Source organism: Aspergillus bombycis (assembly GCF_001792695.1).
Source record: "Aspergillus bombycis strain NRRL26010 chromosome Unknown contig00092, whole genome shotgun sequence".
NCBI classification, from domain to species: domain Eukaryota; kingdom Fungi; phylum Ascomycota; class Eurotiomycetes; order Eurotiales; family Aspergillaceae; genus Aspergillus; species Aspergillus bombycis.
This window is the reverse complement of record NW_019170094.1, coordinates 1-12,693: the sequence shown is the minus strand read 5'-3', so window position 1 is coordinate 12,693 and position 12,693 is coordinate 1. Positions and strand designations below refer to the sequence as shown.

At 49.1% G+C, this 12,693-nt stretch overlaps 3 protein-coding genes across 3 annotated transcripts; 2 read left to right on the top strand and 1 right to left on the bottom strand.

Annotated features, from left to right (window-relative positions):
* Positions 1-223: 223 nt before the first annotated feature.
* On the bottom strand, positions 224-2,120 carry ABOM_009081 (ATP-binding protein; the record flags this gene model as incomplete). The annotated part of the gene is made up of 5 exons (XM_022536209.1): positions 224-667; positions 727-1,067; positions 1,127-1,368; positions 1,420-1,785; positions 1,843-2,120. 5 exons carry the CDS (start codon positions 2,118-2,120, stop codon positions 224-226), a joined length of 1,671 nt encoding a protein of 556 aa, XP_022385987.1.
* A 1,448-nt stretch (positions 2,121-3,568) lies between these two features.
* ABOM_009080 (translation initiation factor 3 subunit CLU1) lies at positions 3,569-7,531 on the top strand (the record flags this gene model as incomplete). The annotated part of the gene is made up of 4 exons (XM_022536208.1): positions 3,569-3,605; positions 3,671-3,739; positions 3,810-3,865; positions 3,944-7,531. The coding sequence occupies 4 exons, from the start codon at positions 3,569-3,571 to the stop codon at positions 7,529-7,531; spliced, it is 3,750 nt and encodes a 1,249-aa protein (XP_022385986.1).
* An 834-nt stretch (positions 7,532-8,365) lies between these two features.
* Positions 8,366-11,104, top strand: ABOM_009079 (uncharacterized protein; the record flags this gene model as incomplete). The annotated part of the gene is made up of 1 exon (XM_022536207.1): positions 8,366-11,104. The coding sequence occupies one exon, from the start codon at positions 8,366-8,368 to the stop codon at positions 11,102-11,104; it is 2,739 nt and encodes a 912-aa protein (XP_022386012.1).
* Between the last annotated feature and the right edge of the window lie 1,589 nt (positions 11,105-12,693).

Here is a 12,693-nt window from a genome sequence, read left to right as displayed (position 1 = left end):
TGTCACTGCTTCCCTGATGCACCCAACCAATCAGAACACTTAGGACCCTGTCTTCTACTAGTACTAGTAGTAGTCTGTGATATCATAGGGTTGGGCGTAGAGCAAAGATACATACAAGAATTACTATGTCACAGAACATGTTAAGGAGTAGAGCCGGCAATTACATTGTTTTTCAAAAGTTGATGATAGGTTTCAACTCTGACCTCGCCTTTCTATGCTTCAATCAGTCGTCCTCATCCTCTTTCTGGCCCTCCACCACCGAGAACTCAACAACACCATTGTCGTGACCCTTGGAATCCCGCATAGCAAGCTGGTATTTACCCTGGTTCCAGAGATCTTTGATGGTGAGCTCACGGGTTCGTCCAAGACTCTCAATATCACCAATACGCTCCAATGTTCCCTCCAGATGCTTGTCAAATCCCTCCCAAGCACAGATGTCTCGGAAAGCATTCTGCATAGGAACGGAATCAGCTCGGACCATAGCCCGAGAATCGATCGTAAAGATGTTGTCATGGTCGTAACTTTGGATAAAGTCCGCTCTTGTCATAACTTCCCGCGCCTTATGCAGCGGTATCTGTGGTAGAATATGGCCAATCTCCGGGTCATATGTTTTCTCCATCTCCTTCTCCCTGTCGACAAGCGCTTTGGCGAGAACCATCGCGGCAGACTGTCATCATCTTTGGTTAGAGTGTTTTCATGGTAACCCGAGGCACTTATGGTACTTACAGAGTACTTCTGCTCATCCATGACGTCGTCGTCCATTTCCGGTCCAAGGATCCAGCATTTATTAAGGAACCATCTCTTCTCGGCCTCACATATGCCATCACAGAGTTTCATATAATCTTTGGCCTTTGCCACCCGGTTCAGGAAGGACAAACGTCCACCAACTTTGTTGTAGATTTCCTCAAGTATTTCGTGAGATAGTTCCTCACCAAAGTACTGTTTGCGATATCTCCGTAGAGCGTCCATCGCTCGTTGCTTGGGTAGATCCGAAACAGGGATGACTTCCATCCTGGTGGCATATCGCTTGAGGCGTTCATATACCCAGTAATCATCACTGTTGAGGACTGCAATTTTGATATTGTCAGGGTCTATATTAGAAGCAAAAAGAGGGAGTGCAGTTTACCTGTCGTCACCAAGTTGCTAGCCGCCCATTGTTCCGCTCTCTGTTGAATCATTTCCAGGAGATCCTGACCATCATGATCATCCCTGACCAGATGAGTACTATTAATGATCAATATCAAGGCTGGCAATCCTTCACGTCTACGCATAAGAGCCACCTTCTCTAACTTGTTGAATGCGCGCTCGATGTCCAAGAGAGGGGTGGTATCTCGAGGACCCTTAATGCTAAAAAGACTTCCAATATAGCTGACACCATCTGTCAGTAGTTGCAGAAAGAAGGACCATAAAGTAACCTACTCTTCGTGGAACTCAAAGTCCAACGCTTTCCCTAGCCTGGTTCGGAAAATTTCAAGATCACCATGTGCTTCAAACATAGCGCAACCCTCCCCATCGATCTTGCGCATCGCCTCAAGGAGCATAGACGTCTTTCCAGTGCCCTTCTCACCAATGAGCAGGAAATAACGGCCACCGGCGCCACCAGCAATGATTCGATCAATCCTGGGTTGTTCGTCGCGGACAACCCAGTGCTCCTCATGGTGGTACTGATGTTTGCCAGATTCTACACCCGCAACTTCGAGTGCTGGATCGCCCGGCTTGAAGGCATTTTCCATCTTTTCCAAAATCAGATACTTGTAGTACCGGTGATACGAGTAGCCCGCAATACTGGAACGTCGTCAGTAAGCAACCAAGCGCAGCATGGGAGGCCGCTAGGCAGCATACCCTAGAACGGCAATAGAAGCAAAAGTGGTGGCGGCGGTCTCCATCATTTTTAGGACCGTAGATCTGAAAGTTGGCTCTGAGTCGTTGCCGTTGGGTCGGGCTCCGTCATCTCCTGCATCTTGCTCCAGGGGGTTTGGGGCAGCTTGGAATGAGCCCTGTGAGAAATGCATTCCCGATTTATATGGAGCTACTCCAATGGCTCTCAGCGGTCTCGACAGGCTAAGGCGGCCCGAAGAGAATATTGGCAGGGATCGTGGAACATGTCGGTACGCCGGCATCGCTCATATACACCGTAGATTAAACGAACGCCACGGATTGTATCAATGCAATGGATATTCTTTTTAAGAGAAGAAAGTAAATAAAAACGATTACAGACGTCAGCGGTAGATAAAACTGGAGGTCCCAAAGATTGTAAGGAAATTACGCGCGTCGACTATAGTGATAGGGGAAAGATTGATGACGTAGTGGATACATGAAAAGGAGAACTGGCGAGTGAAAAATCAACACCGATTGAATCCCAGCAAAGAGCCTCAAAGAAAGATGAGGATAAACGAGAGTCGGACAGTGGGTATTGAATAAAAAGGAAAGACAGCACCACACAAAAAGAAGGTGAGGTGGAAGCTTGGACCCAATCTTTCAATTTCCAGACAAAGATATTCTCCGGTGCTGCGCCCCCGATCGCATGGAGATGGACTGTGGCTTTGCACGGCTCTAATTTGTTGGGAAGTGTGGCTGACTTTGAGGTCCGGTAACTCTGCCGAAGTGTCGGTAAATCAAGCGGAAAACCTTCATCGAAGAGAAGAAAAGAGTTAAAACATGTTAAGACGGCGTACATCGTGACAGCCGTTGTATGAATGTATGTCCTTCAACAATTGATATACCTGACCTAGATACTTCTACTACTTACCCTGAAGGCACCGTACATACTTCTAGTACCTACACCAGGTACCTCGAGGGGCATTTCGAATGACTCAAGGCGAGAATAGAGGGATCTATAAATATCACTAGTAGGCAGAGAGGAGTATATGGGGTACTTTAGACCAATTGATAGAAGACACAGTTCACGCGTAAGATACATACCATCCACAGCCCTACTTGGGATTTGTGCCCATCCTACAGAGTATAGGTGTAGGACTTGACTACATAACGTGGCACCCCAAGAGAAATGAACCAGAGAGTCAATTGATAAATTACATTATTCATGAGAAAGATACTCTGTTCCAAGAGTGGATATGGTTTAATTTGGGGTCAATTGAAATGTATGTGTGGAGATCTTGATACTTTTTTTTCCCTTTTTTTTTTTTTACCTGCACAACTTTCCCAAGGTAATTCCTATTACCATACCCATTCCTCCGCCCCGAGCACTTCCGAGGGTATTCCGCGCGAAATTTTCTCTTTGCCCGGCTTCCCCATTGCTTTCTCCAGCTTCAACCTTTTTGCATCCTGTCCTTATTTTCCATATTTGGGGTATTGTTCTGTTTCCCTTCATTCGTCTGGGTACGGGGTTTGTTTTTACTATATTCAATTACCCTTGTACTTGTATATCATACCTTTTTTGATTTCCTATTTTCATTCTACATTCTTCCCCGACGCCTTTTTCCTCTTTTCCCTAATTCCTTTCCCCAGCCGGGTCTGAAGCTCGAGACGTTCCGTCAGGTTGTAGCTTCAGCTTTTAGCCTTATATTTTCTTTTGAAACCTACCCTTATTACCAAAGCATCGATCATAATGGCCCAGACCAATGGAGAGTTGGAGCACTCGAAAGGTATGTGCACATTTGTGATCTTCAAAATTCACAGCGCGGAGAGTGCGATAAATTAACCGCCATAGCAGAGACTCCGGAACAACTTACCAACGGAAACCACCCCGAGGGAGCTCAGGAAGAGGAGCAGAATGGAGGTATGCCACGTCACAACTGGGATACATTTGTTATCATTGGAAGACTAACACCAGTCCTCCGAATTGAAAGGCCTTTTCCAGATCTCTGTGAAGCTTCCTCACGAGCCTTATAAGATCCAGGTGATGGTGGGTGTTTGAAACCAGTTAACATCGAAATGATCGCAGACATTTAACAGATTGCCTAACTGTTCTGTCCCTCCATAGGTGTCAAGCCAGGAGCAAGTTCAGGATGTCCGACAGTCAATTGTCGAGCTTCCCAGCACCTTCCAGTATACTTGCTTCCACCTGGAGTTCAACGGCAGCCGCATCAATGACTTTGTCGAGCTGTCTGAAGTTCCCGACTTGAAGGCTGATTCGGAAATCGTCCTTGTGGAAGACCCATATACCGAGAAAGAATCCCGCATGCACGTTATCCGAATGAGGGAGCTGGTCGGAGCTGCAGGCGACCGTGTCGACAACCTCCAGGGTATCAGCGCCGGTCTGTCGCTGCACGATTCCATCTCCGAGGAAGCCGCTGCCGGAGAGACCGCGGAGAAGGAGCACTCATTGTCCAAATATGACATTACCGGCTCACCGTCTCTCAACACCATCCTCCCTAGAGCAGAGGCTCCTCTTCCCAAGACCGTCAAGTCGATTTCGCTATCCCCATGGAACCCTGTCCCCTACCATCTCCGCCAAAAGGGTCACCTGCTCTACCTCCAGGTCACCACCAACGAGGGAGAGCAATTCCAGATCACTTCTCACGTTTCTGGCTTCTTCGTGAACAAGTGCTCTAATGCTAGGTTCGATCCGTTCCCCAAGCCCATGCCGAAGAAGGGCAGCGCCCACTCTCTTCTAACTCTGATCTCTCACTTGTCTCCTTCTTTCAACGCCTCCTTCGAAGCGCTGCAGGAGGCCAACAACAAGAAGGACCTTTTGACTACTTTCCCCTTCCAGAACGCTATACCGAACAGCCCATGGCTCGTTGCTCCTCCTTCGTCGAGTGTGAATGCCCACCAGCCTGATATCACACGGTCACAAGAGAACTACTTGATCTCTGGTGTCGACAACGCGGAAACCTTGCGAGACTGGAATGAGGAGTTTCAGACCACGCGAGAGTTGCCTCGTGACACCGTTCAGGACCGTGTTTTCCGAGAGCGCTTGACCTCGAAGCTATTCGCGGATTATAATGAGGCCGCGGCTCGCGGTGCCGTTCTGGTCGCCAAGGGTGAAGTTGCTCCTCTCAACCCCACCGAGGGTCGCGATGCTCAGATCTTTGTGTACAACAACATCTTCTACTCCTTCGGCGCTGACGGTGTCGGAACTTTCGCTTCCGAGGGCGGCGACGAAGCTGCTCGCGTAGCTGTCGGTAAGGACGTTGTAGGAATTAAGGCGGTCAACCAGCTGGATATCAACGGCCTGTTCACACCCGGAACTGTCGTCGTGGACTACCTTGGAAAGCGTATTGTCGGCCAGAGTATTGTGCCTGGTATCTTCAAGCAGCGCGAACCTGGTGAGCACCAGATTGACTACGGTGGTGTTGAAGGCAAGGACGTCGTGGCTACCCACCCTGATTTTGCCCCTGTCTTCGAAAAACTCTCCAAGGCCCTCCGGATCAAAAAGCACGCTGTCTGGGATAAGGACGGCAAGCGTCATGATCTCGAAGGCAGTGTTGAGACCAAGGGTTTGCTTGGTACGGACGGCAGAAAATATGTGCTCGACCTCTACCGCGTTACTCCTTTGGATGTCACGTGGCAGGAAGAAGAAGGAAGCGATGCCTACCCTCATAACATGGCAGTTTTGAGATTGGAACTTGTTGAATCCTACTGGAGGCACAAGATGAGCCAGTATGTAAAGGCTGAGGTTGAGCGCCGTCGCGCCGCCAAGGCTGAGGAAGCTGCTTCTAAGGAGAAGTCTGAAGAAAAGGCTGAATCGAAGGAGGAAGGTTCCGAAGAGAAGAGTGAGGAGGCAATGGACCAGGAGCGGGTTGACATCTCTGGATTCTCTCTTGCATTGAACCCTGACGTCTGCAGTGGCCAGATCCCTCAGACCGACGAAGAAAAGGAGCAGTGGGCCCAGGATGAGAAGGAGGTCCGTGAGACTTGCGACTTCCTCCGTTCCAAGGTGATGCCTGAGCTGATCCAGGATCTCCACGACGGTGATGTCGGCTTCCCTATGGATGGACAGTCTCTTAGCCAGCTTCTGCACAAGCGTGGTATCAACATCCGCTACCTTGGCAAGTTGGCTCAGATGTCCAAGGAGAAGGGCGCCCGTTTGGATGCTTTGACCATCCTGCTTGTCCAGGAAATGGTTGCTCGTGCCTTTAAGCACATTGCCAACAGTTACTTGCGCAACGTGGCTGCGCCATTTACCGCCTCCTGCATTGCCCACCTCCTGAACTGTCTCCTGGGTGCTGATGTCAACTCGAACCCTCAAGCTGATATCGACGCATCTCTGCGGGAGATCTATCCAGAGGCTGACTTCTCTTTCGAGAAGGTTACTCCGGCGACTCTGCGGGCTGATATTGAGAAGCATGTCTCTGTCCGGTATCGTTTCACCCCTGAGCCTGAGTGGTTCAACTCTTTGCGACACCTGCAGCTTCTTCGTGATGTCTCCATCAAGCTTGGTCTCCAGCTTAGCGCCCGCGAGTACGCTTTTGCGAAGTCCCAACTTCCCGCTAAGGTTCCTGCTACCAACAGCCCCAGCCAAGAGGACGGCAAAAAGAAGAAGAAGAAGGGCGGCGATTCCAAGTCTCCGGCTCGTGCTGCCTCTCCAGAGAAACCTGCTGTATCCATCGTTCCTGACGACATTGTCAACATCGTGCCTCTGGTCAAGGATGCCTCGCCCCGGAGCTCCCTTGCTGAAGAGGCTCTGGAAGCTGGACGTATCTCCCTTATGCAGAACCAGAAGCAGCTGGGCCAGGAGCTCATTCTGGAATCCCTGTCCCTGCATGAGCAGATCTACGGCATCCTCCACCCAGAAGTTGCCAAGCTCTACCACCAGCTGTCCATGCTTTACTACCAGACTGATGAGAAGGAAGCTGCTGTCGAGCTGGCTCGGAAGGCTGTTATCGTTACTGAGCGCACTCTCGGTGTTGATTCGGCCGACACCATCTTGAGCTACCTTAACCTTAGTCTGTTTGAGCATGCCTCTGGAAACACCAAGACTGCTTTGGTTTATATTAAGCACGCTATGGATCTGTGGAAGATTATCTATGGACCCAACCACCCCGATTCCATCACCACCATGAACAACGCCGCTGTAATGCTGCAGCACCTCAAGCAGTACTCAGACTCTCGGAAGTGGTTCGAGGCTTCATTGACTGTGTGCGAGTCCCTCTTTGGCAAACAATCCATCAACACTGCTACTATTCTGTTCCAGCTGGCACAGGCTCTTGCTCTTGACCAAGACTCCAAGGGAGCTGTTGGCAAGATGCGCGATGCCTACAACATCTTCCTTAGCCAACTGGGTCCTGATGACCGCAACACTAAGGAAGCTGAGACATGGCTGGAGCAGCTCACCCAGAATGCTGTCTCTATCGCCAAGCATGCCAAGGACATCCAGGCCCGCCGTCTGCGCCGTATCAATATGAACACCCGCACTCTTGGTACTAAGGTCCAGCCTCAAGTCGGCCAGTCCGCACCTTCCGCATCGGGAGCCAGCTCTGCCAACCCTTCATTGGACTCGCGAAGCATTGATGAGTTGCTGAAGTTCATCGAAGGTGGTGATACCAGCTCTTCTCGGTCCAAGCAGAAGAAGCGTGCTGCCGCTAGCAACCCCAAGCTTCGTGGCTCGAAGAAGTCATCAGCTTGAACATACCTATAATTCCTATCATGTTTGGTTAAAAAAATGCACCGGTCCCTTTCTTGACATTTTACTTCTATGTCTTAACTGTGTTAAGACCACTATATATGAACGTCATTTTAAAAGAGCGGGATACGTCGGATAAGCGGGATACTTTATATATTTTCTTTTAGAAACCTCTCTACTCTTTCACCAGTCGGTGTTTCATGTTATTTGTTTCCTTTTTTTTTGGCATGATTCAAACCCCACCGAGTCCCGCATAGCGAGCTCGAGTGATATACATGCTAATCTGTGATGTGTTATATGTACCATATATGACGATGAATGCATATATAATGAAATTATGCACTTCCTGGACTTCTATCATAATTCCCATTTATAGTTAGTTATCCAACTTCCATGTTATGATGTAATCTTGAACTGGACGGAGAAATGGTTGTTCCGACAGCTGCATTAGTGATATGCGCTATACCGCTCTGGGAAGTCTCAATTTATCCAATGTTTACGTCTGTTGGCGATAATCATACTAGTAGCTACTCCTCCGACCAGCCCTACCAGTTGCATTTTAAAGGCTTACGAGCCATCTAATCATTGTATATTTTTGGTTATATCATATTTGGCTGTCATACATCGAATCCCTAGTTAACCTTCATACGACATGCCCCGGAGGTCTTGACATCCTCGAGCAACCCGTGTCGCAAGTAGACAATAACATGGACAATCAATGAGCTCCGTTAGACGCAGCGGCACAGGTAACCACCTCCACGCTATGGTTAGAAATGGATATCGAACGCGACACTGACTAGCGTACTTCAGGAGAAGCAGTGAGACGATTGGCGCAACATGGAAGACATACGACCAACCGCGAAATGGGCAAATCGCATGCTGCGCCCTTTAAGTTCTATCTATCATCGCCTGGAAAAGCACAACGAGATTCTTACGAGCATCGCACATGCGAAGCTAAAGGAAAGGGGGGGTTTAAGCACTAGTGGGTGTATCCGACCCTCCAGAGTGACCTGTGCGGAGGAAAGGTGCTCTTACTCGGACGAAGAACCCGGTGATCCCGCTTGGGTTCCTGGAAGACCGATCAGACGACGATTACGGCATAATTACTCGAGTAGAGGGCAAAGAAATGGGGCGCGACGACGTAGCAGGCTGTCGATTCACAGCCCAGAGCGGCGGAAAACTCTACCCGGTGCGATCGAGATTGCGACACCCCTCATTACTGGGAAAGCAAAGCAGCCTTTGGAGCCATCGTCGATTAGGAAACAGCTTTTTTGGAGTCCTTTACCTACGAATACTATCGGAGCGACCGATCAACGGAGGGCGACGCGAACGAACAATAGCAGTTACCCTTCTTACCAAGGCTCGTGGAAGGAAGTGCTCGACCTTTCCGGAGATACAGGGCTTGTGGATATAGCACACTTTTTGGATCGTATATTTATAAAATTCTTGAGCAAAACTCGGAGCAATCCTGGGCCCTCGCCAAACCAACAGCAAAGTCGGGGCGCTCGGTCCTTGTTGTCTATGGCCGTGCGACGTCTCCCTGATTTTATTGCGGAAGAGCAGAGGATACAAGATGAGCTCGAAGAGGATTGTGATGCAGATATGTGTGATGCATATTTTACCGAACTCGAGGCCCATTATGCTCCGGGTGGCAATGGATGGTCGCCCCTACGCGAAGCCGTGCGTGCTCAGGGCATCCGACTGGTCTCTGAGATGGTGCACAAGGGTTGGGTTACCAAGCTCGCCGCTTGTCGACTTCTAGAGGAATGTGTGAGCCATGGCGAAATTGACGCCTTTGAGCTACTATTGTCTAAACAACTCTCAACCGTTAACACATATGATTACCCAACGGCGTTCGACCCTCACACGCCATCAACCCATTGTGACGATCCTGTCCATATCCTGGGAACGTATTACGCAAAATGTGTTGGAAGCCGCTCGTTTATCTTTGACGAACTGGCGAAACTCCTTTCACGTGGAGCCATGCCGCCGGAGTGGATGGTCACTAATCTGTGGAAGCGTTGTGTAGATGGGGCAATCAAAGCTCTATCAACCGAATGTGTTAACTCGGCTGCTGCAACACGAGTGATCGAAGCTGTGATACTTTCGGCTGGGGGTATTTCCCAGGCTTCAAATGTGGTGCTCGTGTCTCACGGAAAGGTTTTATGTACACTACGTGGTCGTCAAAAGGACACTCGTGCCTCCGCGGCGAATACGGCAAGTCTACCCAAAGACCAGTCGCCCTGCCCTGTTCCAATCCAAGATGCCTTGAACAATCTCACTTCAAGCCTTGTTACTGCGCTATGCGGAATGTATATCGCACGGTCGCAATCCGTAGGTGACAGTGATAACGTGATCGGCGTAAAATTCAGAGACACGTTGAGGCATTTGGCATTTACTGTTCAGCGGGCTATCGGACTGGAACAACCGTACGAGGCTAAAAGAACGACTCTTCATTCACTGCGCCGTGGATATGTCTTAGTAGGCGACCGTTTGCTACAGTGTGGCGAAGTGTCGTCATTTGAGCCTTTCGGCCCGTCGGACTCTATCTCGAGGAGGAATATGAAACTATTTTTCTTATCATTAGCGTGTCAGCATGACATGGTCAGAGAATTAGCAGAGCTGGTCCGGCAGGTTATCAAGTTTTATGAGCGCACACGCAAGAGCGACCAAACTAGAGTATCCTTGGGGGTTCGGTCCAAAATTTCACAGCTGGCTGAACTGGCGAATGTCCACTGTTTCTCTTCGCTCCTTGCAAAAATAGCTGCCGAAACTGCCATGGGACTCGCCGAGTCTACTCTGGATGCCGATGACCATACCTGGGCGATTGAGGTCCAACAGAAGGCGGTTCTACTTCAGCAAGGGCAGAGCCCGAAACAGTCGCCCGCATCTGGCCATGAAGCCCCAGACGATAGCGTTGATATGTATCGATGGGAGGAAAGTATCGGTGAGTGGGTGGCTAGTACACCTGCAACCAAACCGAAACTTACTCAGTTGAATATCGCCAAAGGATATTCTACTCGGCCGGCAACCATTGCGTGCTCGACAAGTAGCATATCATCTAGTTCTAGCCCCTCACAGGATGCTGCCTCCAGCGTCACATCATCTGCGCCATCTGTCTCAGCTAAAAGAGCTTTCACGGCCACAGGAGTTGGCTCTAAATCATGCAAGAGGCTTCGCTCAACCCCTGTGGAAAGCCAAACCCGTGATTCACCAATGGCGTCGGAGCTCCCGTTTGCAGGATCTCCGATAGCCGCCCGGACCAGGGCTGCACGTGGGGCCCTCAAGGACTCAGTCCAACCGAAAGTTCCGAAATCCTTCTCTGTCGACACATCATTCCCTACAACTAAGGTTGAAGTGGTCATTGTTAATAAGAACGTTTCAGCCGTAGACCCTATGACTCGCAGGCATCATTCCCGAACCACGGACGAGGGTACCGACTCGAATCGGAGAAAGTCACTCTCGGCCACATTGGGGCGGGGTGCTGGCAAACAATCAAGTGCACCACCCATAACCTGGTGGACGATTCCTTGCTCGCAGGATGACGATAGTGATGACGAACTGAGTTTTTTATGAAAGTCCATCTCTCTGAATTGGCGGTACATTCCCTTCCATTCTGTGCCTGACGAATAGTAAAGGTTTTGGTCACCCGTTTTTTCTTTAGCATTGGAAGTTTATCAGGGCGTTTCAGGATTATTCTTGCCCGTCCTCTCTTTTCTATTCTTTTCTTTTGGCGGTGTTCCTTTGGATGTTTGGATCTGGCAGTGAATGATACCCGGGCATTCGTCGGATGTTTGGACGGTTCGTTTTTGGAAGCCTTTAATTGCACAATGTTGGATTAGCCTAGACTAGTTGGCGCCAAAGATAGAATGGAATCTATTTGACACAATCTCCGCCCCTCCCCCGACCGGGAGTCAGTGAGCCTTTTGACATGGCGTCGGAGCCGTTGGGGACGGGAGCGTTTTTGTAAATTAAAAGGTTTGTGCATTTTCCGGAGCCACTCAGGAGAACCGGGCAGAATGTCTTAGACTAGATGGAGACTTGTGTCGGGGGTTTCTGTGGCCACTGGGTGGTAATAAGGCCAGGGGATATGACTTGTTCCTTCCGCAGGGATCAAATGATACATGTTAGTTTCCTTCTGGGGGAGTCTCCGGTTAAATGGCGTCGTGCGTTTTAATCTATACAGCTGGACTTGAATGGAGGACGGAAGTTGGAACTAGGGTTGGACTAGACCAGGGTGTCTCCGTTAGTGAGGATGAATAGCATTGTTTAGGTCGTACTAGTATGTATGTACTACTACTAGTAGTACTACTAGTAGTAGTATGTCCGCATGTATGTACTTCGATTGATAAGATTTCCCATTGTTCTGCAGCCATTGTTTGTACCGGGTCTCCCCGATGAGGTACCCAAGGTACTACTGTGTCAGTGGGCGGCTATTTCCCATGGTACCGTCAGGTACACACGATGACAGTGTTTGAACCTCATGCTTGTCCATGGTGCTTATCCCGATGACAGAGGACGCATGTCTCATGAGAATGAATCCTCTTGTGTGTCCAAGTGGACCAACGGCATACGCGGTTAACTAATAGCTTGGTAATAAATCGTTCTAATACTAGTATACCAGCGTCGGCACCCTGGGCAATTTCCCGGTTGCCAAGACGGCGAGAATGTTTCGGTAGATTAAGTTCTCATTCCATGTGACGAGTCAGGTTGACGGGATAAAATAAAAGAAAAAGAAGTTGCAGAGAAGATGTAACATGAAACGCTTGAGATGTGTCGTACAGGCGAGATCGATCTGCCGTGAAGGTGACGATGCAGGTACAGTTTGGTACTACCGTAGCACACAGTGACAGTACTACTAGTACATCCCATCCAGTGGATGTATGTCAAAGTCTATGTTTGACGGGTTGCACAATCATGTAGGAATGTGGACGGGCCTTGAACCCAGTCACAATATTTTATTTTATTCTAATTTTTTTTTATTATTTTATAATAATAATAATTATTATTATTATTTTTTTACACAACATACTCCGGCGTACTCTTGGAGTATACAGTAAGTACTCGTACTAGTCAAACTAAAATCAACCAAATTTTGAGAACCCACTTTGGGCTTTTACCCGACCCGCTTCCTCTCTCATTCTCTCCCCCTCAAGCGCTCTATC